The sequence below is a fragment of the Macrotis lagotis genome, chromosome 5 (assembly GCF_037893015.1).
Source record: "Macrotis lagotis isolate mMagLag1 chromosome 5, bilby.v1.9.chrom.fasta, whole genome shotgun sequence".
NCBI classification, from domain to species: Eukaryota; Metazoa; Chordata; class Mammalia; order Peramelemorphia; family Peramelidae; genus Macrotis; species Macrotis lagotis.
This window is the reverse complement of record NC_133662.1, coordinates 228960702-228988389: the sequence shown is the minus strand read 5'-3', so window position 1 is coordinate 228988389 and position 27688 is coordinate 228960702. Positions and strand designations below refer to the sequence as shown.

The following is a 27688-nucleotide window of genomic DNA, read 5'->3' as shown; positions in this document are numbered from 1 at the left end:
TCCACTACAGGTCCTTCTATCTTCCACCATCTTCTGAAGTCTGTCCAGTTTTCATCTTTTTCCATGAAACTGTCTATACATCTCATTCTTTGCCATCCCCTTCTTTTCCTTTCCATCTTTCCCCAACATCACGGTCTTCTTTTCTGAGTTCTGTCTTCTTGTTATGCAGCCAAAGTGTTTAAGTTTCATCTTTGGCATTTGATCTTTCAGTGAATAACTTGAATTAATTCCTTAAAGTATTGACTGATTTGATTTCCTTGCTGTCCAAGGGACTCTCAAAAGTCTTCTCTTAGCATCACAATTCAAAAGTGTCACATTTTTGAAGCTTAGTATTCCTTTTACTACAACTCTCATAGTTATGCATTGCTCCTGGAAAAACTTTAGCTTTGATGATATGAAACTTTATGTTGGGAAGGTGATATCTCTGCTTTTTGGTATGCTGTCCGAATTTTCTATAGCTCTCTTTTAAAAAGCAGGTATGAACTTTCCGGTCAAGATGGTGGAGAGAAGACGGGCACTGTGCTAAGGACTCCTGGTTTCTCCCTCAAAAATAACATGAAAGAGGACCCGCCGGGCTCCCCAAGACGGCGGCAGCGGCTCCGCGGCGGCTCCGCGGCGGCTCCGCGGCGGCTCCTGCTGCTGAGGCGGGCGGCGGGCTCCGAGGCCATCCCACGCGAGACCGAGGACGGAGCCCGCTTGGCCGGGGGATGTCCGTGCTGGACCGGGGCACTCCCTCTCCTTAGGGCGGCGGTGGCGGCGGCAGTCCGGGCTCCCTGGACATGGCGCTGAGGGAGCTCAAAGTTTGTCTGTTGGGGGATACAGGTGTAGGTAAATCAAGTATTGTATGGCGGTTTGTAGAAAACAGTTTTGAAGGGGCGGTTAGGTGGCGTAGTGGATAAAAGCACCGGCTTTGGAGTCAGGAGTACCTGGGTTCAAATTCGGTCTCAGACACTTAATCATTACCTAGCTGTGTGGCCTTGGGCAAGCCACTTAACTCCATTTGCCTTGCAAAAACTTAAAAAAAAAAAAGAAGATAGTTTTGATCCAAACATCAATCCGACGATAGGAGCATCCTTTATGACCAAAACTGTCCAATATCAAAATGAGCTGCACAAATTCTTGATTTGGGATACGGCTGGACAAAAACAATTTCATGCCTTAGCACCTATGTACTACCGAGGCTCTGCAGCAGCTATAATCGTTTGTGACATCACAAAAGAAGAAACATTTTCTACATTAAAGAATTGGGTAAAAGAGCTTCGACATCATGTACCACCTAATATTGTTGTAGCTATTGCAGGAAATAAGTGTGACCTAATTGATGTACGGGAAGTCATGGAAAGAGATGCTAAAGACTATGCTGATTCCATCCATGCAATTTTTGTAGAAACCAGTGCTAAAAATGTGGTAAACATAAATGAACTCTTTATAGAAATTAGTCGAAGAATTCCAGGAACAGATACTAATCCCTCATCTAGTGGTAAGGGCTTCAAATTAAGAAGACAGCCTTCAAAGCCAAAACGAAGCTGTTGTTGACTGATAATCAGCATTTCAGACTTAATTATAAAGTAGGTGATCCTGAAAAGTTAATGGGGGTGTTTTGAGTATATGTCTTTTAAATTTTTAAATTTTCACCAGACGGATCATCGTACACAGAGAGCCTACAGAAATCAACCTGTTTGTTTCTAGTATTGGTGACTTCCTGAAGACTGCAGTTGTGAAATTTCAGTCTGTTTACTTCTATTATGTAAAGAATTTCTTGTATTCAAAAAGAATACATATTTGAAATTTTGACCTTACTGAAGAGGAATGTGTAATTGTATGGATAGTAGCATTAAAAATGTTTAATAGTTTTGTAAAAAAAAATAACATGAAAGAAACCTTTCAATGGAAATTTAATTGGCAAAACCCAGAAAGAGAAGCTAGGAGAAGAACATCCACCAAAAGGTCTGTCTCAAGGGACCATGGGTGAACTGGGAGTGGAGAGCCTAGAGCCAGGGGGGGCAGGGTGTTGCCAGAGGACCAGCATTAACTGTTGAGGCTTTGGTGAGTGGCAGGTCCAAGGACCAACTTTAGCCATGGAATCTTTGGCTGGGGGAACAGAGGTCTGGTGAGTCCCAGCCAGGCTGGAGGGTGAGTCCTAGCCAGGCTGGAGGGTGAGTCCCAGCACAGAGAGTTGCAGTGCTCTGCTGGACATCAACCAGTTGGGCTGGGGGCCTGAGCTCCATACTTTCACCTGAGTCCTCTTCCCAGCACCCCCTCAGGCTCAGGTGTGAGCAGCAGAGCTCCCTCAGCTGAAAGGGAGATTAACTACCTCCCCCACAGCCCACCCCACATTGTTCAATTCAGTCCCTGCTGCTGTCACTGGCTCCCTCCAGGCCTAGGGAGAGGGCCTCAAACACTCCAGAGAAAGCAGCCAGTACCACCCCACCAGCCAGCCCACTTGAAGTTACTAAACCAAGTGAACAAAGCCTCTAGAGTTTTCAAAAGCAAACCTCTGAGAGCCAGCCCTCTCCCAAAAAAGATCTGAGGAAAATGAAGAAAGGCCATAAAAAGGGGGGCCCATTGAGAATTACTTTGAAGACACAGATCCTAACCCAGAGAGATCCAGAATTTCTGAGGAGAATGTGAATTGGCCTCCAGCCCAGAAAGACTTCCTTGAAGAAATCAGGAAGGAGTTTAAAAATCAGTTGGGAAAATTGGGGAAAGAAACTCAAGAGAAATTTAACACCTTGCAAGAGAAAATTAACATCTCACCACAAGAAAACAAATCCTTGGAAAATACAATTAGACAAATACAAAAATAAAATAATTCTCTAAAATCCTCAATTGGGCAAATGCAAAAAAGAAAATACTACACTTGGGCAAATGGAAAACTTTTTCAAAAATAGAATTGACCAACTGGAAAAGGAGTTGCAAAAAGCAAATGAAGAAAAATCTTCTCTGAAAAAAAAGAATGCCCCATTTGCCTTGCAAAAACCTAAAAAAAAAGAATGGAATCTGTGAAAACTAATGACTTCTTGAGGCAAAAAGATTCTGTTAAACAGAACCAAAAAATAAAAAAAATAGAACATGTAAAATACCTCATCGGCAAAACCACTGACTCAAAAATAGATGGAGGAGAGACAACCTAAGAATTATTGGTCTTCCTGAAAATATTGAAAAGAGAAAAAAAAAGCCTGGACTTAATATTACAGGATTTGGTGATGGAAAACTACCCCAATATCATGGAACCAGAGGGCAAAATAGTTATTGAAAGAATACATCAATCCCCTCTGAAAAGGGATCCTAAAATGAAAACATCAAGGAATATTGTGACCAAATTCCAGAGCTATCAGATAAAAGAGAAAATCCTTCATGCAGCCAGAAAGAAATAATTTAAATACCAAGGAGCCACAGTAGGGATTATGCAGGACCTGCTTGCACCAACATTAACAAATCAAAGGGCCTGGAATGAGATATTCCAAAGAGCAAGGGAGTTTGAAATGCAGCCAAGAATCCACTATCCAGCAAAACTGAGCCTTCTCTTCCAGGGAAAAGATGGACATTTAATGAAATGGGAGACTTCCAACTTTTCCTTATGAAAATACCAGAGCTAAATAGAAAATTTGTACATCAAACAGTAGACTCGAGAGATACATGAAAAGGTTAAAAAAAGGGTAAAGAAAAAACTGGTATCCAATAAGATGAAACTGGCTATATCCTAACATGGGAGAAAGATTCTCATTCTTGAGAATTGTAACTCTATTAGAGAGAATATACTTAGCCAGAAGTGATAGACACCCATGACTTATCTGTGACTCTGATAGAATGATTTAAAAACAATATCTCCCTAAAAGGGGGGGGGGTATAGTAAAGAGATGGGAGGATGGAGGAAATTGAATGAGGTGAATCAAATTACATAGAGGTACAAAGGACCTATTGCAATAGAGAGGAAGAAAGGAGGAGGTGAGACCTGCTTGAATCTTACTCTCATTAGATTAGGTCTAAAGTTAATATACATACACTCAGTTAAGTTGAGAAACTTATCTTACTTTCAAGTATTAAAAGGGGAAAGGGGGAGGGGGAGGAAAAAAGGAACTAACAGAAGGAAGAAGGGGCAAAGGGAAAGGGGAAAGAAAGGAGGGGTTTTGGATATAAGGGAGCAAACACACTGAAGGTGGTGATATTCAGAAACAAAATACTGGGGAATATGGATAAAGTGAAAAAAGGGGAAAAATATAAACAGAGGGAAGATAGCATAGAGAGCAATAGAGTTAGTAATTATAACTTTGAATGGGATGAACTCTCCCATAAAACATAAGTAAATAGCAGAATGGATTAAAAACCAGAATCCTACAATATTCTGCTTACAAGAAACTCATTTGAAGCAGAGAGATACATACAGAGTAAAGGTAAAAGGTTGGAGCAAAATATATTTTGCCTCAGCTGAAGTGAAAAAAAAAGCAGGGGTAGCAATCTTTATCTCCCACAAAGTGGCTATAAAAATAGATCTCATTAAAAGAGATAAGGAAGGAAACTATATACTCCTAAAAGCTACCATATACAGTGAAGCAATTTCAATATTAAATATGTATGCACCAAGTGGTATAGCATCCAAATTTTTAGAGGAGAAGTTGAATGAGTTATAGGAAAATATAGACAGAAAAACTCTACTGGTGGGAGATCTCAACCTCCTGCTCTCAGATTTAGATAAATCTAACCATAAAATAAATAAGAAGGAAGTTAAGGAGGTAAATAAAATGTTAGAAAAATCTAGACATGATCTTTGGAGAAAGTTGAATGGGGATAGAAAGGAATATACTTTTTTCTCTGTAGTACATAGCACTTACACAAAAATTGACACAAAAAATGTCCTAGGGCATAAAAAGCTAATAATCAATTGCAGAAAGGCAGAAATAATGAATACATCTTTCTCAGATCATAGTGTAATAAAAATCATATGCAATATTGGGCCAGGGAGATATAGATCCAAAACCAATTGGAAACTAAATAACCTCATTTTAAAGAATGAGTGGATCAAACAACAAATTATATAAAGAATTAATTATTTCATCCTAGATAATGACAATAATGAAACAACATACCAAAACTTATGGGACACAGTCAACACAGCTGTCAGGGGATACATTATATCTTTAAATGCTTATATGAATAAATTAGAGAAAGAGGAAATTAGAAATTCTAAAAATTAAAGGAGAAATTAATAAAATCAAAAACAAGAAAACTATTGAGCTAATAAATAAAACCAAGAGTTGGTTTTATGAAAAGAACAATAAAATCGATAAACCTCTGCTTAATTTGATAAAAACAAGAAGAAAACCAAATTGCTAGTATCATAAATGAAAAAAGGTGAACTCACCACCAATGAGGAGGAAATTAAAGCAATAATTCAGAGTTATTTTGCCCAACTCTATGCCAAGAAATTTGATAATCTAAGTGAAATGGACAAATATTTACAAACATATATGTTGCCCAGGTTACATGAAGAGGAAACTAAACACCTAAATAACCCTATCTCAGAAAAAGAAATTCAACAAGCTGTTATTGAACTCCCTAAGAAAAAATCTCCAGGGCCAGATGGATTCACAAGTGAATTCTATCAAACATTTAAGGAACAATTTTAAGGAACTCTTTGGAAATAGGTGAAGATGGAACTCTGCCTGACTCTTTCTATGATACCAATATGGTGCTGATATCTAAACCAGGCAGAGTTAAAACAGACAAAGAAAATTATAGATTTATCTCCCTGATGAATTTAGATGCAAAAATCTTAAATAAAAATCTTAGCAAAATGACTACAAGTTATCACTAGGATAATACATTCTGACCAAGTAGGATTTAATCCAGGAATGCAGGGCTGGTTTAATATTAGGAAAACTGTTAGTATAATTAATTATATCAATAACAAACCCATCAGAAATCATATGATTATATCAATAGATGCTGAAAAAGCTTTCAACAAAATACAGCACCCATTCCTACTAAAAACACTGGAGGGATAGGAATAAATGGATTCTTCCTTAGAATGAATAATAAGCAGTATCTATCTGAAACCACCAACAAGCATTATATGCAATGGGGATAGGCTAGAAGCATTCCAAATAAGATCAGGGGAAAAACAAGGATGTCTATTATCACCACTACTATTCAATATTGTATTAGAAATTTTAGCTTCAGCAATAAGAGAAGAAAAAGAAATTGAAGGAATTAGAATTGGGAAGGAAGAGACAAAACTCTCACTCTTTGCAGATGACATGATGGTATACTTAGAGAATCCCCAAAAAATTATCTAAAAATCTACTAGAAATAATGAGCAACTTTAGCAAAGTCACAAGATATAAAATAAACCCTCATAAATCTTCAATATATATATACATACATAACTAGCAAGATGCAGCAGAAAGAGCTAGAAAGAGAAATCCCATTCAAAGTCACTTCAGACAATATAACTTGGGAGTCAGCCTGCCAAGGCAGACTCAGAAACTTTTTGAAAACAATTACAAACACTTCTCACACAAATAAAATCAGATTTAAATAACTGGGCAAATATCAACTGCTCATGGATAGGCCGAGCTAATATAATAAAAATGACAATTCTACCAAATTCCTTCAATGAGTAAAAAAAAAATTGTAAGTAAATTCATATGTAGAAATAAAAAGTTGAGAATTTCCAGCGATTTAATGAAAAAAAAGTACAAAAGAAGGTGACTTAGCCCTACCAGATCCGAAATTATATTATAAAGCATCAGTCATCAAAACTGTCTGGTATTGGCTAAGAAACAGAGTGGTAGATCAGTGGACTAGACTAGGTGCAATAGCAGGAAATGATCATGGTAATCTGCCGTTTGATAAACCCAAAGAGTCAAGCTATTGGGATAAAAACTCTCTCTTTGATAAAAACTGTTGGGAAAATTGGAAGTTAGTATGGCAGAAACCCAGATTAGACCAACACCTCACACCCTATACCAAGATAAGATCCAAATGGATACAGGATTTAAACATAAAAAACAATATTATAAGCAAACTAGGAGATCAAGGAACAGTTTATCTGTCAGATATATGGAAAGGAAAGCAGCTTATGACCAAGGAAGAGATGGAGAACATCATTAGAAACAAACTAGATAATTTTGAATACATTAAATTAAAAAGCTTTTGCACAGAAAAAAACCACTGCAACCAAGATCAAAAGAAAGTAGTAAATTGGGAAACAGTTTGTATAATTAGTATTTCTGACAAAGGACTCATTTCTAAAATATACAAAGAACTGAGTCAAATTTTAAAAAAAAAGCAAGCCATTCCCCAATTGACAAATGGGCAAAGGATATGCAAAGGCAATTTACAGATGAGCAAATCAAAGCAATCCATAGTCATATGAAAAATTATTCTAAATCACTACTTATTGGAGAAATGAAAATTAAAGCAGCTCTGAGGTACCACCTCACACCTCTCAGACTGACCAATATGACCAGAAAGGACAATGATCAATGTTGGAAGGGATGTGGGAAATCTGGTACACTAATACATTGTTGGTGGAACTGTGATCTCATTCAACTTTTCTGGAAAGCAATTTGGAATTACACTCAAAGGGCAACAAAAGTGTGCATACCCTTTGATCCAGCAGTACCATTACTGGGTCTATACCCTGAAGAGATTATGAAAAAAGGGTAAAAACATCACTTGCATAAAAATATTCATAGCAGCCCTGTTTGTGGTAGCAAAGAATTGGAAATTAAGTGGCTGTCCACTGGAGAATGGCTTAATAAATTGTGGTATATAAATGTGATGGAACATTATTGTTCTATTAGAAACCAGGAGGGATGGGAATTCAGGGAAGCCTGGAAGGATTTGCATGAACTGATGCTGAGCAAGATGAGCAGAACCAGAACACTGTACACCCTAATAGCAACATGATCAACCTTAATGGACTTGCTCGTTCTATCAGTGCAACAATCAGGGACAATTTTGGGGTATCTGTGATGGAGAATACCATCTGTATCCAGGGAAAGAATTATGGAGTTTGAACAAAGACTATTACCTTTAATTTTAAAAAAATCATCTTGTAATATAATTTTGCTATCTTTTATACTTTATTTTTCTTCCTTAAGGATATGATTTCTCTCTCATCACATTCAACTTAGGTCAACGTGGAAATAAAAACTAACAGACTGCCTTCTGTGGGAGAGGAGGGGAGGGGAGGGGAGTGAGATTAGGGGAAAAACTGTAAAATTCAAAATAAATAAATTTTAAAAAATAAAAAAGGGGGGGAAAGCAGGTATCTTTTAATTTCTTGACTATAGTTGCTGTCTAGAGTGATCTTTGAGTCCAAGAATATAAAATTTGACACAGCTTCCATTTCTTTTACCTCTATTTGCTAGGAAGTGATTGAACCAGTTGCCAAGATTTTAGATTTTTCTTTTTAAATGCTAAGCTTCAGAACAGTTTTTACACTCTCCTCTTTCACCTTGAAGAGGCTTAATTCTTCTTTACTTTCTGTCTTTAGAGTAGTATCATCTGCATATCTGAGATTGTTGTTGATATTTCTCCTGGCAAATTTAATTCCAGTTTTTAATTTATCCAACCTGGCATTTCATATAAGGCATTCTGTATCTAAGTTTAAATAAGGTGACACCTACACCCTTGTTGTTCTACTCTTCCAATCTTAAATCAATCAGTTGCTCCCCATTCGGTTCTAACTGTTGCTTCTTGATCCACATATAGGTTCCTCAGAAGACAAATAAATGATCAGGTACTCCCATCTCTTTGAGGACTTGTCACATTTTGTTGTGATCCATATAGTCATAGACTTTGATGTAGTCATTGGAGCAGAAGCAGAACTCCCTTGCTTTCTTTATAATCCAGCATACCTTTCTGGCATATGAAGGTACAATCTCTCTCTCTCTCTCTCTTTTTTTTTTTTTTTTTTTTAGCTTTTTGCAAGGCAAATAGGGTTAAGTGGCTTGCCCAAGGCCACACAGCTAGGTAATTATTAAGTGTCTGAGACCGAATTTGAACCCAGGTACTCCTGACTCCAAGGCCGGTGCTTTATCCACTTTAACCCACCTAGCCGCCTCCTCTGGCATATGAATGAGCAAAATTGTTTTGTAATTTGACCATTCTTTGGCATTGCCCTTCTTTAGGACTAGAATGTAAACCATCTTTTCCAATCCAGTGTCCACCTTTGAGTTTTCTAAATTTGCTGGCACATTGAGTGCAACACTTTATCATCTTTTAGAATTCTCAGTAGCTCAGTTGAAATTCCATAATCTCCATCAGTCTCATTGTTCATTTTCCAGGATGTCTGGCTCTAGATCAGTAACCACTATCATTGACATTAAGACTTTCTTAAAGACTTCTTTGGCATTGCCATTTCTTAATTTCTTCTATTTCTGTTAAGCCTTACCATTTTTGTCTTTTTTTTTTGCATGAAATATTCTCTTGATATATCTAATTTTCTTGAAAAGATCTCTTGTCTTTTCCATTATATTTTTTCTCTCTCTCTTTTTTTTTTTTTGCATTGCTCTTTTAAAACAACCTGTCTCTCCTTTCTATTCTCTGGAATTCTGCACTCATTTGGATATACTTTACCCTTTCTTTCTTTCCAAGCTAAATATAAAGTGTCACCAGCCATTTCACATTCTTGCTGTCCTTTTTCTTTGGGCTGTTTGTTTTCTTGGCTTTGGGGAGGAGGGGTTTGCTGCTACTATATAACCTTTGTCCATAAAATTCAGGCCTCTACCAGCTCTAATCCCTTAAATCTTTGTTGCCTCCACTTCATATTCATAAAGGGTGCTATTTAATCAGACCTATATGCTCTAATGGCTTCCCCGACTTTATTCCACTTGTTTAAATTTTACAATAAGAAGTTCATGATCTGAGTCAGAGTTTTGTTTTAGCTAACTGTTTAGAGCTTCTCCACTTTTGATTGAAAAGTACATAATCAATCTGATTTCCCTATTGGCCATGTTGTAACGTCACCTTTTGGGTTGTTATATTGACAAAACTCCTATTATTAGTCTCTGCCATTTTTCATTTGATATTTTAAAGTCAAATTTTTCTATTTCAATTATATTTTGATTTCCTACTTTCTGTATCCCCTATGATGAATGGAACATCTTTTTTTTTAAGAGGGTTGTTCTTTCTAGATGGAGTGGTAAAATAGAATTGAGTGAACTTCAGTATCAGTGCTTGAAGCAATGAAATATTATAAAGCTGAAGAATTTACTTTAGATTTGAACAGATGTCATTGTTGTTTTGGAGATTATACTCCAGTTCTGCTTTTCTCACTCTTTTATTGATTATGAGGGCTACTCCATTTCTGTGCAAATTTCTCTGATACCACAAAGCAGTGATCTGGGAGGGACTAGCACATAATAAATACCTACAAATGTTGATTGAATTAGATTTGGAAAACAGAAATTTGGCCAAATTTATAAGAAAATGAGGAAAATGTAAAGAAAAATCTCTAGTCCTAGATACTGGTCCAGATTTTATTTTTGAATGATAAAAGCAGTAGAATTGATAATTAGGGAGAATATATAGATATTATGGAGGATTAAGAAATAGAACCTATAACTGCAGATTGAAGGATAAAGAAAAGGAAGTTGATAAGATAAGGCAATATTAAATAAGAAAACATAAGTAGAGTGAGTGGTTAAGAAAATTGATAGAGTGGTGAGAGGGGGCAGATTTGTAAAGTAGACAGGAGGTTAGTGCCAGAATGAAGGGGAGGTAGGAATTGTGGGACTGTTGAAATAAAAAAAAGGAATCTCAACATAATCTTAAATATTGTTAGATCTTGTTAAGTGGATGGAGATTCCTTGCTCTTGAGATGTAACCTGACCCTCCATTGATTGTATCCTGTCTCTCCTTGACACTGTTGTATCTTGTCCCCCATTTTCCCCTTCACTTAACTTTGACCTAGCCTCTGGCTCGACAGGAAATGACATGGTGAACTTGGGGGTTGAGCATTTTGGGACAGACCAGTATGTAGCTTTCCATTGGAAGATTCTAGGCCCAAGGTATCAGACCATTCCCCAAGCCCACCCTCTGTCCAACCTACCATAGAAGGATATTTAATAGGAAGTGTGGCCCCTTTGACCTCTTTTGCTTCTTCCTGGCTCCCATTGAGAAGGATTTTTCTGCTACATTCATAATTCTCTACATCATTTCCCTGCATCAAAGTCATTTGCAAAAGGTTTTAAACAGGGATGGCTAGGTGGCACCAGCCTTGGAGTCAGGACTACCTGGGTTCAAATCTGATCTCAGACACTTAATAATTACCTAGTTGTGTGGCCTTGGGCAAGCCACTTAACCCTATTTGCTTTGCAAAAACCTAAAAACAGATGTGTATAACAGAAGCATAAATATAGACAAGGCTGGAAAATCTAAACCATGGGGGAAAGTAGGGGGATTTGTGCAGTGACTTGCATTTAGTAAGAAAGTTTCTATCTCTGCCACAGCCAAGTAATTGTTGTCTATGTTATAAGTGTGGACTGATCTCTTTTCTGGAGAAAGTGAAAGAATTTGAAAAAATAAAAGACTTCCAGGGCTGACTAGGTGGTGCTAGTGGATAGAGCACCAGCCCCAGAGTCAGAAGTTCTTGAGTTTAAATCTGACCTCAGACACTTGATAATTACTTAGCTGTGTGGCCTTGGGCAAGTCACTTAACCCCATTTTAGTTTCCATGATAAATGAACAACTCTGAGGTTGAGGAAGGGAAGAATTGACTCTTGCAAGTCTGGATAATGGAGAGTGAGATAGTGCTACATAGAAGGAAAAAAGGGAAAGGGAAAGAATAGCCAATTAGTGCTTAAAAACAGATTTGAAACTCTTCCTAAAGAGAGGGTTGAATATTCTAAAAAAGAAGCTGCTGATCCTCCCAAGAATAATATAATAAAGCCATTGAAGCAATCAGGTGAGAGACCATCAAGTATATGTGTGAGAGAAAAGAGAAGAGAAGTGGTGGTAGTTGGTTATTCCCTGTTCTGTAGCACTGAGGTAGATATTTGTAGAGCTGATCATAAGAGAGGTTTGTTGCCTTCTTGAGATAACAAATAGAAGACCATGAGTATACAGGGTGTTTTCCTTACTGTTACCCAATGAAAGAAAAAGATGGGAGGTAGAGTCAAGATGGCAGAATAGTAGGCAGCAATCTAGTGCAAACCACATTAAACCAAGTCCTGATGGGAAAATCTAAGAAAATGACAATGAAAATTCATTTCTCCCACCAGAGTCTACATGGGGACACAGATAGGGAGAGCTAAAGATACTGAAGAAGGGATCTGGCCAGGAACATCCATGTAGTGTGCAGGAAGAGGCTGGACACCAAGGCAGGAAAAGGTCCAAGACCCATTTAGGGCACTGCCATAGGAATTGGTGCCATCTACCAGTTTTATCATTCCCTGCCAGTTGTGACTCAGAGATCTAGGAAAGATTGGGAGGAAATGTGCTCAGCAATGGCATTTTTTTGTTAGAAAGTTGACTCTGGTCCTATGTTGTATATCAAGAGAGAAACAAGCTTAGAAGCTACCAGCAGCTATGTAGCTCAGACACCAGGATCAGAATGGAGTTTCAGTTGCAGCTTCCAGCCTCATCTGTAGTATATAGAATCCCAGACCAAAAAGAGAGACTAGAGCTCTGTCACTGTAAACTAAAAAGTATATTGAAGACTCACTGTGCATATTTTCTTTTTTAATATAAATTTATTTTTCCAAATACATGCAAAGATAGTTTTCAGCATTCATTTTTTGTAAGATTTTGATTTCCTTTGTGTATGTTTTTCTAAGTTTGATACATAAAGAGTACCTACAAAGAAGAAAGGATAACCATGAGATGCCAAGAAATCAGAGGAGTCAAATAAAAGAAAGGAACCAGTAGAAAAATCCAGGACATTAAATTTCCTTACACAAATAGCCAAAGTTTGACATCAAACAAGAGGAACTAAAGGTCCCAATACAAGGAGGAAAATCTGACCTCATGGGCATCACTGAGACTTAATGAGATGAAACTCATGACTGAATTTTACATTAAGCATTTTACATTAAGAAGTTGTACCCATGTGAGGAAATGCAAGAAAAAGAAAAGGTAAAGCCTGCTAGATAGAGAGTATTTGGGTGACAGTCAGAGACAAACAGAAGTAGGTTTCCCCTTGCCCCACTTGGATTATACTGCAGATGATGTTTTTTCATCCTTCATTCTCAAAGATCATGATATCAGGGAGGTGATGTCATGACAAACACATGAATTGGATTTGAGTGGGGGGGAGGGGGCACTGTGATAAGTCACCAGCCTCACTTTCTCCTCCAGAGCCATCTGGATCCAGTGGCCAGATATGGATCAGGATGGCTGGAGATGGCCCTGGAAGTAAGGTAATCAGAGATGAGTGACTTGCCCAAGGTCACACAGCTAGTAAGTGTCTGAGGCTAAATTTGAACTTCTGCCTCCTGACTCCATAGATTAGTGCTCTATCTACTGCACCAAGTATACTGCAGAACACCTAGACAGAAAGAGGAACTAGATAGTTTGGGAAACACATCCAAAGTCTTCCACAGAGGTATAGTAGTGACAAGAATCTTCAATTATCCAGATATTTGCTGCAGCTTCTCTCTGTCTCTCTCTGCCTCTCTCCATCTCTGTCTCTGTCTCTGTCTCTCTCTGTCCTCTCTCTCTCTCTCTCTCTCTCTCTCTCTCTCTCTCTCTCTCTGTCCTGTCTCTCTGTCTCTGTCTCTGTCTCCCTCTGTCTCTCTGTCCTGTCTTTCTCTCTCTCTCTCTCTCTCTCTCTCTCTCTCTCTCTCTCTCTGCCAAAATCCTAGCACCTAATTACTTCTTCATTTAACCTAATGATAATTTCTTCCTTCAAAAGGAATAGAAAAGGGCAGCTAAGTGGTGCAGTGGATAGAACACTGGCCCTGGAGTCAGGAGTACCTGAGTTCAAATCCGACCTCAGACACTTAATAATTACCTAGCTGTGTGGCCTTGGGCCACACTTAACCCCATGTGCCTTACAAACACCCCCCCCCCCACCCCGCAAAAAAAAAGGAATAGAAACCAACAAGGGATATCTGATTCTTGCTAACAGGGAGAAACTGGTTGCTGGGATAAAAAACAATGGGAAACAGTGAGGGGCGGGGAGTGACCATTTAATGCTAAATTTTATGATAGATACAGAGAGAAAATGTGGACACAGTCTGTTTCATACCCTAGATTTTGGGAAAGCAATTGTCAGAGAATTTAAAGGAAAGATATAAAGTGTTTCAGTGGAAGATAGTCCAGATGGGATGGCAGATGTTCAAGAATGGAATTTTGAAGACACATAGGGAAATAATTCCAATGAGGAAGAAAAATAAGATTTATCTGAGGAGACCAATGCAGATGCACAGGAAATTCTACTTTTTTTTTTAGATTTTTGCAAGCAAATGGGGTTAAGTGACTTGCCCAAGGCCACACAGCTAGGTAATTACTAAGTGTCTGAGACTGGATTTGAACCCAGGTATTCCTGACTCCAGGGCCAGTGCTTTATCCATTATGCCACCTAGCCACCCCTAAATTCTACTTTTTTTAAAAAGTAGAACTAGGGACTCAGCAAGGGAAGTGCAATATTGCCTTTCCTGATTTTGGCTGAGCACATGTGATAGCTCAGCATTTGGGAACTTTAAACTGGTCATTTCTGGTAACTCAGTGCTGAAGGATTGTTGGGGATAATGAAGTCAGCTCTCTTTAAAAAGGAAATGGCATGACTCTCTCTGCCCTTTCTCTTTGGATTCTTCATATATATATGTAAAAGTAGCTTTCCTATGGCAGGTAGATTGAAGTGCTACTCTTCTCCATCCATAAACGGAAATGGCATCCATGGATACATGGAAGCTAAAGGTTACTTCTTGCCCAGATAATCTTGATCCTTGGTTTTGGTCTTGTCTCCTCCATATTTGTCTTTTTCTGATCTCAGATGAATCTATCTGAAAATGGGCAGGTTCAGTTGTGAACACCTCACAAATTAAAGAGACAGAGTAGCCATGGATCCTTCATGCACTTTTGGTATCCATCTATCACTCAACTCTCAGAAACTGTTTCATGTAACCTCAGTCCAGTAAAACCATTTCAGCACACTGGATAAACCAGTTTGAAGGTAACTGGCAGGCCTTACATTTTTCCAATTACATGCTATGGTAGTTTTTTGACATTCATTTGCCAATTTGTAAATTACATCTTTTTCTACCACCCTTTCTTCCCTCCCCCCTCCATCCCCTTGGCAGTGAACAGTCTGGTAAAAGTTTCACAAGTACATATTTATTTAACTTATTTACATATTAGTCATTTTGTGTAAAAGGAATTAAGACTAAGGGAAAAGAAAGAAAACCATGAGATAGGAAGAAAAAAATATGAAACTAAAAAAAATGAACATAGTGTATACATTCAGATTCTTTTCTTTGTTTTTTGCTTTTTGTTTTTCCTCTGAATATAGATAACGTTGTCCATAACAGGTCTCCTAGGGTTGTCCTAGCTCTCTGAATTGCTGAGAGGAGCTTCATCCATCATATTTGATCAACTCACAATGTTGTTATTAATGTGTACAATATTCTCTTGGTTCTGTTTCCTTAACTCAGTATTTGTTCAAGTAATTCTTTCCATGCTTCTCTAAAGTCCAACTACTCATGATTTCTTATAGAACAATAGTATTCCATATCATTCATATACCAAACTTGTTCAGCCATTCCCCATCTAATGTTTTGGCTGCACATGATCACCAATATAGGGACTAGCCCAAATCCTGGCCTGGCTTGCCAGAAGACTTCTACTATGAGGAGAACTCCACAGGGCAAGCCCTCACAAGGGGGGTCAGAAGAAGCAATACTGAGATACCTAAAGAACTTTAAATTGATTGTTCAGCATGGAAGACACTGGCACAGGAGCATCTAACATGGCATACCCTCATCAGTGAGGGGGTTGCGCTCCATGAAGAAGGCAGAATGGAAGCAGCTCAGAGAAAACGACATCTGTAAGTCAGGAGAACCCACCCTAGGTGTTCACATGGACTATTTGTACCCAACCTGTGGTAGAGCATTCCCAGCTCATATAGGTTGATCAGGCACAATAGGACACACTGTAATTTGTCTCATAGAGAAGTCATTTTGATCTTCTTCAATAAAGAAGGACAAAAAACAACCATCAGGAGGAGGAAAGAGAAGTTGAGGTGAAGTGTTTCATAAAGAAAACATAGTGTTTAGAACATGTTGAAGTCTGAAGCTCCCTGTAAACTATAACCATAGCTAGTACTACTTCTTACTTAAACTTGTTTTTGCCAAATATGTTCTATGGTTAGCATTTGTGTTTGTGTGTGTGTGTGTGTGTGTGTGTGTGTGTGTGTGTGTGTGTGTAGGAAAGAAATACCTGTCCCTTACTTAATTTTAATTGTATATTGAATACTTTTATATTTTCCCTTTTGGGAAAACCTTAGACATGAGCTAACTTTATGTGTTTTTTCATTTATTTATTTATTTGTTTGTTTGTTTATTTATTTTTAGGTTTTTTGCAAGACAAATAGGGTTAAGTGGCTTGCCCAAGGCCACACAGCTAGGTAATTATTAAGTGTCTGAGATTGGATTTGAACCCAGGTACTCCTGACTCCAGGGCCTGTGCTTTATCCACTGCACCACCTAGCTGCCCCACTTTATGTGTTTTTAATGGTATTTTATTTTTTCAATTACATAAAAAGATAGTTTTCATTATGCATCTTTTTGTAAATTTTTGAGTTCCACATTTTTCTACCACCCTCCTTTCCTTCCCCCTTCTCCATAACAGCAAGTGATCTAATATAGATTATATATGTATAATTTTGTCAGGCATATTTTCATATTAGTCATGTTGTGAAAATAGAATCAGAAGTAAAGGGAAAAAACTATGAGAAAAAGCAAAACATAACATAAAACAAGTTTTTAAAAAGTGAAAATAGTATGCATTTAGACTCCATAATTTTTCTCTGGCTGTGATGGCTTTCTCCATCACAAGTCTTTTATTGTCCTTAATCACTGAACTGCTGAAAAAAAGTCAAACCCATCATAGTTGATCATCCCACAATGTTCTGTTAATGTATACTATGTTCTGATTCTGCTCATTTCACTTAGCATCAGTACATGCAAGTCTTTCCAGGCTTTTCTGAAGTCTACCCACTCATGAATTGCACTCCATCACACTTGTATACCATAATTTGTTCAACCTTTCCCCAATTGATGGGCATCCTCTCATTTTTTCAATTCTTTATCAATACAAAAAGAGCTGCTATAAATATTTTTTTGTACATGTGGGTATTTTCCCCTTGTTTTTGATCTCTCTGGGATACAGACCTAGGTAGTGGTATTCTGAATCAAAAATTTTATAGCCCTTTAGGTCTGGTTCCTAATTTATAAACTAAACTTTAATTAAATCATGCTTAGTTGGTTGGGGTGGATTTAACATGCTAAAACCCCCCCTCAATTCCACAGGACTGAACTGGTCCATACCAGTTATGTAGTTCTAGAGCAGATGGAACCCTTAGAAGAAAGGCAAAAGATATAGTGGCCTAGGCCACTAGGCCCAGCAGTGGATAATATTTTTACAAAAGGAATGTATACATAATAGAAGCAAGGCCAAGTGGTAGAGGATGGCTACAAGATCATATTATTATAAAAATCATATCAGCAGTATTATAATTCAAAATGGACTGAGACCAGGGAGTCAAGAAAAGACTAATAAAGAAGGGTTTGCTTTTTTTGTTTGTTTGTTTCCAGAGACTTGGATAAGGGCATAAATGGCATGACAAAACCAGCAGACAGCCAGGATCCAAAACAATCTTGACAGGTTAGAATGTTTATTTAAGTCTAATAAAATAGATTTCAGTAGGAATAAATGAAAATATTTTCACTTAGGCATATTCATAAAATAAGGAGGCATGGTTATACAATGGTTTATCTTAAAAAGATTGGGGAACTAGTGGATCACAAGTTTAATATGAGTCAACGGTATGATATGGTAGCTAAGAGAACTGAGGCAATCTTGGGCTAAATTAAGAGAAGCATTACTCTCAAGAAGGAGGACAGGATGGTTTTTCATGGAGATGCATGCACCTTGTCAGGCATTCCTTCATGGACTAAAGTTACAGCTATTCAGGACCCAGAAAAGAGAATTTTTGTCACCAAAGTCCTTGGCACTGACAAATGTTTCAGTATTTAGAAACTGATATACTTTTATTAGTGGAAATGGCATTAAAGGAGAGGAATTATCATCTGCTTTTGAGCTCCACTCTAAAGATCATGGAACCTTTCTCACTTGCAGTGAAAAATCTTTCATATGTGCTGTTTCCATGATTAGAATGTGAACTCTTTGAGAAAAAATACTGTCTTTTTTTCTTTTTTTAACTCCAGAGCTTATGGCAGTGCTTTAAACATAAGCATTTAATAAATGCTTTAATTCATCTATGGGCAAATATGTGTGTGTGTGTGTGTATAGCAAAGGAAACAAGAAAAAAAGAAACAAAATCATTGGTTCTTTAACAGGATTAACATGATATGGTGGGAGAAACAGAAAGGAGCTACTCATGTAGCTCCTGTTGAGGAATTATATACAATGTTGTTTTGCATTTTTTGATGGGTAATATAGTGCTAAATAGCGTTTTTCTATTTGATCATTACTATTCCTAAGACTGTGTTTTATTGCATTTTCCTCCTTGTTAAAAGGATTGTAAGCAAATGTATTTTGTGATATATGAACATTGTGTGAATTTAATGTCCCCTTCCAAAAATGATATTAGAGCACTGGAAATTTTTAGCAATGAGGAAAAACTCAACACTGCTGACTTCTTTCCCAGAGTCAATAGGTTCTGTGATCTTTAAGAGAGATTACAGAACCTTGAAATGACAGTTTAACTGTTATTCCCAGGGGAGGAATCTGTGAAGAGACTCTTTTCCTGTCCTAATAGAAAAAGACTGTCAGAGAGAAAGAAAATGAAAAGAACTTTTTTTTTTTATTCAGAGGATTTGAATTGTGGGGCTGTGCTAAAAAATAAGTGAGAGAGCAGCTAGGTGGCACAGTGGATATAGAGCAACACCCCTGGAGTCAGGAGTACCTAAATTCAAATTAGGCCTCAGACATTTAATAATTACCTAGCTGTGTGGACCTTGGGCAAGTCACTTAACCCCATTGCCTTACAAAAACTTAAAAAAAAAAAGAATAAGTGAGAAATTAATGTTATGGTCAGGGTCCCTTTGACTATCATATTTCTCACAATTTCAACATTATCAATAATGTTTTGTACATTTACTTTGGGGTTTTTTCTGAGTTGCCTTGTTAAAAAATAGCATAGTTTAATGTTTGCTTAAGCCTAAGAGATTAGGGATTTTAATTGAAAGAGATATGAACTTCTCTGCTTATGGAGAAATAGGTTTCTTCAATTTGTTAAATGAGTAAAGTTTAATAAATTGAGGTAGGAACTCTGAGCTCATTCAGTCAATCAATTGAAGAAAATTATCTTAGTCAATAAGCATTTATTATTAAACCCTCATAATGCACTCATACTCTAATGAGGGAAGCTACACATAACATATTAGGCAAACACATGTGTACCTCAAATCTCAGAGGGGAGGTCATTATCATCTGAAGAGATCAAGAATTTGAATTGAGACTTGAAGGGGAGCTAAGAGATGGAGATATGGAGGGAAGAGCAATCCAGGCATGAGGGAAAGTCAGTGAAAGTCTAGGTGGTACAGAAACTAGAGAATTGGACTTGGAGTCAGGAAAACCTGAGTCCAAATCTAGCCTCAATATTAGCTGTGTGACCCTAGGAAAATCACTTTATTACTTATCTGCTGTAGTTTCCTTAACTGTAAAATGGAAATTATAATAGCACCTATCTCCCAAGGTTGTTTTGAGAATCAAAAGGAACAACATTTATAAAGCATTTAGCATAGTGCTTAATTATCACTATTTATCTAGCTGGATTATAAAGTATGTATTAGAGGAACACATTCATAAATATACTGAAGGGGCAGGAAGAGGTCAGCTTATGAAGGGCTTTAAATACCAAACGGGACTTTCATAGTTGATTCTGAGTAAGATGTCTACTGAGTAAGATGGTAACATATATTTATGCTTTAAGAAAATCATTTTGACAACTGACTTGGAGAGAAGAAAGACTTGAGATAGGGAAAACTCTTAGAAGAAAATTGCAACAGTTTGGTTGCGAGGTAAGGAAGGGATGAATTACAATGGAGATTTTGGGGATAGAAAGAGAGATAAAAGATGATGAAAAGGTATACAGGTTATGATTGTATGTGGGGTGAGACTAAAGAGTTAAAAATGATATAGAGGTAGTAAGTCTGGATGACCAGGAAGATGATGGTACTTTTTTGACAATGATAGGGAGGTTTGGTGGGGAAAGATAAAGTTGTTTTCATTTTAGTAAATAATAAGGAAATATCCAAGCATTGAATGGCATAGTGGATAGAGAGCCAGTCTACTGGATCCTTCTGTGTGACCCCCCAGGAAAGTTACCTAACCTATCAAAGTCTTTAAATTGCAGACAAAGTGCTGATTTTTTTGGTGAAGGGAATTTCCTCACCTAGGAGTTCCCATTCCAATAAAACTGTAGATCCAGTCCCTATCTCTATCCAAACCTACTCAAGAATTACCCTGGAACTCAGGATTAAGAGAATGAATATGGTAACTGTTAAATTAACTTTTAAGTAGCTGGCTAAGGGAAGACAACCTCACATGGGTTATAAGTAAGTGTAGTTGACTCCCAAACTTCACAACCCTAATACAGTAGGTCTTTTTTTTTTTTGAGGTATAGATTGGACAGGGCAGTCATTATGATTTTCTGATCTGGGAAAAATTCAATGGTATATACTTATTAATATTAATATTAATCTTGGCTTCATCGAGAATTATGTTTGTCCTTTGTTTTCAAAAAAGACCTAGACATCAGGGAGGGGATGCCATGACATAGACATAAATTGGATTTGAGTGAGGGGGTGTTGTGTTAAGTTACCAGCCTCATTTTTTTCTTCTGGAGCCAACTGAGTACAGTGGCCAGATATGAATCAGGATAAGTGGAGATGACCCTGGAACTGAGGCAATCGAAATTATAAGATCACACAGCTACTAAGTGTCTAGTATCTGAGACCAGATTTGAACTCAAGTCTTCCTGATTCTTTGTCTGGTTTTTTATCCACTACATCACCTAGCTGCCATTAAGAATATGTCATACCTTCTGTCCTCTGGCCCTGGAACAGGACTCTGGGGTTCTGACCACATTCAGATCCTGATTGCAGTCTAGGACCCCCATAGAACATCAGGGCCTTCCCCACTTCAGCCCCCTGACAGAGGGTGCACTTATGGTTATTCACAGACCAGGAGGGAGGACAGAGACTCACACACGGAAATCCTTGTGGGGGGGGAGTGTCCCAATAATACTCAAAAGCTCAGGAAGCACCCCAAAACCAGGCACAGGGTGGAGAAATGAGTAAGCAGAGAAAAAGGAACACCATTGAGAAATACTTTGCCTATGATCCCAAGAAGGATCAAAACACTCAATATGAAGATGAAGTCTAAGCTCCTGTATCTAAAGACTCCAAGAAAAACAGAAATTGGGCTCAGGCTATGACAGGACTCAAAAAAGACTTTGAAAATCAAGTGAGGGAGATAGAAGAAAAACTGGGAAAAGAAATGAGAGAGATGCAGGAAAAACATGAAAAAGAAGTCAGCAGCTTAGTCAAGGAGATCCAAAAAAATGCTGAAGAAAATAACATGTTAAAAACCAGCATAGGTCAAATGGATAAAACAGTTCAAAAAGTTATTGAGGAGAAAAATGCTTTAAAAAGTAGAATTGGCCAGATGGAAAAAGAGATAAGAAAGCTCTCTGAGGAAAACAAATCCTTCAGACAAAGAATGGAACTGAGAGGCTGCTGATTTTATGAGAAACCAGGACACAATACTTCAAAACCAAAAGAATGAAAAATTAGAAGAAAATGTGAAACATTTCATTGAAAAAACAACTGATATGGAAAACAGATTTAGGAAAGATCATTTAAAAATTACTGGAATACCTGAAAGTCATGATCAGGAAAAGAGCCTTGACATCATTTTCAAAGAGTTACTACAGGGAAATTGCCCTGATATTCTAGAAGCAGAAGGCAAAATAGAAATGGAGAGAATCCACTGATCACCCCGAGAAAGAGATCCCAAAATAACAACCCCTAGGAATATTATAGCCAAGTTCCAGAACTCCCAAGTCAAAGAGAAAATATTACAAGCAGCCAAAAGGACACAATTCAAATATCATGGAGCTGCAGTCAGGATCACCCAGGACTTAGCAGCAACTACATTAAAAGCTTGTAGGGCTTGGAATATAATATTCCAGAAGGCAAAAGAGCTCAAAATGCAACCAAGAATCAACTAACCAACAATATTCATTTTTTGTAAGATTTTGAATTCCACATTTTTCTCCTTCCATTCCTTCCCTCCCCCATCCCCCTGACATTGAGTAATCTAGTATAGTTTATTCATATTCACTATGTTAAATAGCAGTCATGTGCTGAAAGAATCAGAACAAAAGGGAAAAAACCCAGGAGAAGAAAAAACATAAAAAAACCATTTTTTAAAGTGAAAATAGTATCCTTTGGTCTGCATTAAGATATCCTTTCTCATTGTGCTGCTGAGAAGAGCTAAGAACATAGATGATTATCATAAAATGTTGCTGTTAATGTGTGTAATGTTCTCTTGGCTCTGCTCATTTCACTCAGCATCAGTTCATGTAAGTCTTCCCATGTTTTTCTGATGTTATGATTTCTTACAAAACAATAGTGCTCCATCACATTCATTTTCCACAATTTGTTAAACCATTCCCCAATCAAAAGGTATCTCCTCACTTTGCAATTCTCTGCTACTACAAAGAGAGCTCTTATAAATATTTTTGTACACATGTGTCTTCCCCCTCCCTTTTTTTTACGACCTCTGGCATTGTTGCATTCAAAAGGTATGCACAGTTTTATTGCACTTTGGACATAGGCCCAAATTGATCTCCAGAAAGGTTGGATCAATTCACAACTCCACCAACAGTGCATTAGTGTACCAGTTTTCCCACATCCCCTCTCAACACTGATCATTTTCCTTTTTTGTCATATTGGCCAGTCTCTCGGTATGGGGTAGTGTCTCAAGAGTTGTTTTAATTTTCATTCTCTAATAATGATTTAGAGTATTTTTTCATATGACTATAGATAGTTTTAATTTCTCCATCTGAAAACTGCCCGTTCATAGCCTTTGATTGTTTATCAATTGGGAAACACTTGATTGCTTATAAATTTTACTCAGTACTCTCTATATTTTTAGAAATAATACTTCATCAGAAGCAACAGCTGTAAAAAATATTTCCCAGCATTTTGCTTTCCTTCTTTTCTTGGTTGATTTGGTTTTATTTGTGTAAAACCTTTTAATGTAGTCAAAATTATCCATTTTGCATTTTATGGTTTCTTTATCTCTTGCTTGGTCATAAATTCCTCCCCTCACCATAGATTTGACAGGATAAGATAATCCTTATTCTCTTAATTAATTCATGGTATCACCCTTTATGTCCAAATCCTGTACCCATTTCAACCTTATCTTGGTATAGAGTGTAAGATGCTGGTCTATGCCTAGTTTCTGTCATACTATTTTCCAGTTTTTTTCCCAGCAGTTTTTGCCAAATAGTGAGTTCTTAGCCCAGAAATTGGAATCTTTGGATTTATCAAAGAGTAGATTATTATACTTATTTAACTTGTTTTTGTTGAAACTAATCTATTGCACTGATCCACTACTCTTTTTTTACAGTACCAGTTTTGATGACTGCCACTTTATAATGTAATTTTAGATCTGCTACAGCCAGACCCCAATCCTTTGCATTTTTTTTCTCACTAATTCCTTTGATATTATTGATCTTTTGCTTCTCTGGATGAATTTTGTTACTATTTTTTCTAGCTCTATGTAATATTTTTTGGTAATTTGATTGGCATGGCACTGCATAAGTAATTTAATTTAAGTAGAATTGTCATTTTTATAATAGTTCTGTCTATTCCTAAGTAATTGACATTTTTTCCAATTGTTTAGATCTGAATTTATGTGTATGAAGTGTTTTGAATTGTGTTCATATAGTTTTGGGGTTTCTCTTGGCAGGTAGACTTCCAAGTATTTTATATTGTCTTCAATTATTTTAATTGATTCAATTTATTTCTGCTTCTATCTCTTGCAGCTGGGCTTTGTTGGTAACATATAGAAGTGCTGGTGATTTATATGGATTTATTTTTTATCCTGCAACTTTGTTAAAATTTTTAATTAGTTCAAGTACATTTTTAAGTTAACTTTCTTCTCTAAATATACCATTATAGCATCTGCAAAAGAGTGAGTTTTGTTTCCTCATTGATCTGTTCTAATTCCTTCAATTTCTTTTTCTTCTCTTACTGCTAAAGCTAGAATTTCTAATTCAATATTGAAAAACAGTTGTGGTAACAAGCATCCTTGTTTCACCCCTGATCTTATTGGAAGCACTCATTAATTGAAAATTAATTGGAAATTCAATATGGTTTTATCAGATATGTATATTATTTTATACATACATCTATTTCTAAACCTACATAATTTATAATTTATATTTTTATATTTATAAATTTATATTATTTGTAAATATATGCATATATTTAACTGAAAATTAACTTTTAACTGAAAGTGTCACCCTGCAATTCTGTGATTTATGGATCTCATGATGTTTTTAAGTTCTATTAGTAATTCTGACTGTATCCAATGGAATAGCAAATTGAAACACAATTTTTCTTGGAAAACTATAAATATACTTCCCCTTTCTGTGTCATTTATTGAAAAAACATGAGAAAAACTTTTATTTATAATTCTTTTTATAATCATTGTTTGCTCTAGGCTGACACTCAGAGCTATAGTTAGATAAGTATATAAAGAAAAAATCACTGATGCTTGCAAGTCATAATCATGGAAAAGAAAGTTGGAAAGGGTAGTAGGAAAGATCTGAATTCAAATCCTAAATCTGTCACTTATCAGTTGTTAAGATCCTTAGAAAGTCACAGCCTCTCACTTGGTTCTGGCCTCTATAAGATGGGCCTACCTCATATGATCGTTGTAAAGAAAATACTTTGTAAATTATAACAGATAATTTTTAATAGAAGACAAAAGAAGGGGAGATTAGGTGGCACAGTGGATAGAGCACTGGCCCTGGAGTCAGGAGTACCTGAGTTCAAATCCGGCCTCAGACACTTAATAATTATCTAACTGTGTGGCCTTGGGCAAGCCACTTAACCCCATTACCTTGCAAAAACCTTAAAAAAAAGAGAGGAAAGAGAATAACTCACTTGGTCTAATATTGCTGGAACTAAATATATTATTAGATTTAATTAAATAGATAAATATGAATAAATGTTCACTTGCATATATACTTATTTCTTCAGTTAACACAATGTTAGCTTGCAGAAGCATAGACTTAGTAAAAGAATGATCACTGCTGTAAAGGGTTAAAGTTTAGAATGCTGGCCATGAAGTTCTCTTGAGAAAACATGAGACCCAGATGTTTGCACAAGGACTTTCTGCTTGCAAAGGCAGAGATGTAGTGTACTGTTAATAAAACCTGTTATGCATCTCTCCTGGTTGAACTCTCATTATTGAACACACTGGTTGTGTCCATTTGGTGTCACGAAGACCTTTGAACTAAGGTAGGACCCAGGTACCCAAAAGGAAAAGTCAAAGGACTTTTCACACTGCCTATGAATATTTGAAGAACTGTCATCTGGAATAGGCATTAGATGTAACCTGTCTAATTGCAGAGGTTAGAACTAGAAAGCAGATGAAACATGTTCCAAAATATTCATAGCAGCTCTTTTTGTAGTGGCACAGAATTGGACATTGAGGGGATGCCTATCAATTGGGGAATGTTACAGTATATGAATGTTACAGAATATGATTGTTCTATAAGAAACCATAAATGGTCAGACTCTAGAGAAGCATGGAATGAATTATAGAATCTAATGCTGAGCAAAGGAAGCTGAACCAGGAGAACATTGTACATATTCACCACAGCACTGTGAGTTGTTCAGCCTTAATGGAAGCAGCTGCTCTCAGCAGTTCAGAGAGCTAGGATTACCCTAGGACAGGGACTATGGACATTCCTATCCCCATTCAGAGGAAGACAAACAAAACAAAACAAAACTGAATGAACACTATATTTGCTTTTAAAATTTTTTTCTTATGTATTTTTTTCTGTCTCCTGGTTTTCTTTCTTTTCCCTTAATCCTAATTCCGCATACCCAAAATGACTAATCTGGAAACATGTTAACACATTTGTGTATGTGCAATATTCACCAGACTGTTTGCCTTTGAGGGGAAGGGGATGGGAAGGGAGGGTGGAAGGAAATTATGTAACTTAAAAATATGCATATGCATGTGGATGAATGTGGAAAAACTTTCATAACATGTAATTGGAAAAATAAAATATCAATTGAAAAAATAGAAAGCAGATGAAAGTTACAGGGAGACGAGAAAGAAGAACAAGAACAACTAAAATTATCAAAATTAAATGGGTTTCTGTCACTGAAATAGTTCAAACAAAGTTCAGATGATCTATCATGGTCTTTGTAGAGGGGAATTCCTGATTGGGTATAGAGAAAGACAATGATTTCTAAGTTTTATTTCCATTTTTTTAAAAGTTATTTATTTTGAATTTTACAATTTTTGCCCTAATCTTGCTTCCCTCCCCCATCTCCCACAGAAGACAGTCTATTAGTCTTTACATTGTTTCCATGGTATGTATACATTGCTCTAAGTTGAATGTGATGAGAGAGAAATCACATCCTTAAGGAAGAAAAATAATGTATGAGATAGCAAAATTATATAATAAGATAACTTTTTATTTTAAATGAAAAGTAAGTCTTTGGTCTTTGCTCAAACTCCACAATTCTTTCTCTGACCACAGATGGTATTCTCCATTGCAGATACCCCAAAATTGTGCCTGATTGTTGCACTGATGGAATGAGCAAGTCCATTAAGGTTGATCATCACCCCCATGTTGCTGTTAGAGTGTACAATGTTTTTCTGGTTCTGCTCATCTTGCTTTTTTCCCATCTTTTGTTTTCATACACTTTACTCATTTTCTTTTATACTTCCACACCCCACCTTCTATAACTGCAATCCTACACCTGTCCAGGACCAAGATTGATTTCTGGCTACTTTTTAATGGCAGTTTAGTTGTCCCTCAGTTCTGTTTCGTTCACTAAGTATCAGTTTCACACAAGTTTTCTCAAATTTCTTATATTTGTTGTTCTTTTGGCACAAAAGTATTTCATTATATTCACATGCCACAGTTTATCCAATTGTTTCTCAAATCACTTTTTTTTAGATTTTGCTACAATGATCAGTGATGCTCTCAATATTTTTGGCATATATATAGAATACCTTTTTCTTAGAATTATGTGATTGATTGAGGTGGCTAGGTGGTACAGTGGATAAAGCACTGGCCCTGGAGTCAGGAGTAAGTGGGTTCAAATCTGATCTCAGACACTTAATAATTACCTAGCTGTGTGGCCTTGGGCAAACCACTTAACTCCATTTGCCTTGCAAAAACCTAAAAAAAAAATGTGATTGATAGGTTAAAAAGATTGAATAGTTTAGT

General features: G+C 36.8%; 2 protein-coding genes across 5 annotated transcripts in view; both read left to right on the top strand.

The window, feature by feature from the left end:
* The first annotated feature begins 658 nt into the window (after positions 1-658).
* Positions 659-1993, top strand: LOC141490097 (ras-related protein Rab-22A-like). The gene is made up of 2 exons (XM_074190365.1): positions 659-864; positions 1031-1993. Exons 1-2 carry the CDS (start codon positions 780-782, stop codon positions 1534-1536), a joined length of 591 nt encoding a protein of 196 aa, XP_074046466.1. The 5' UTR covers positions 659-779; the 3' UTR covers positions 1537-1993.
* A 15756-nt stretch (positions 1994-17749) lies between these two features.
* Positions 17750-27688, top strand: part of HORMAD1 (HORMA domain containing 1) — a 90067-nt gene continuing 80128 nt past the window's right edge. For 2 of the 4 annotated variants that reach the window (XM_074188750.1, XM_074188745.1), the window contains exon 1: positions 19790-20216. The gene's annotated coding sequence lies outside the window, so the exon portion shown is untranslated. Of the gene's footprint in view, positions 17836-19789; positions 20217-27688 lie in introns of those variants that run through there. The other 2 variants (XM_074188748.1, XM_074188744.1) reach the window with 2 other exon arrangements.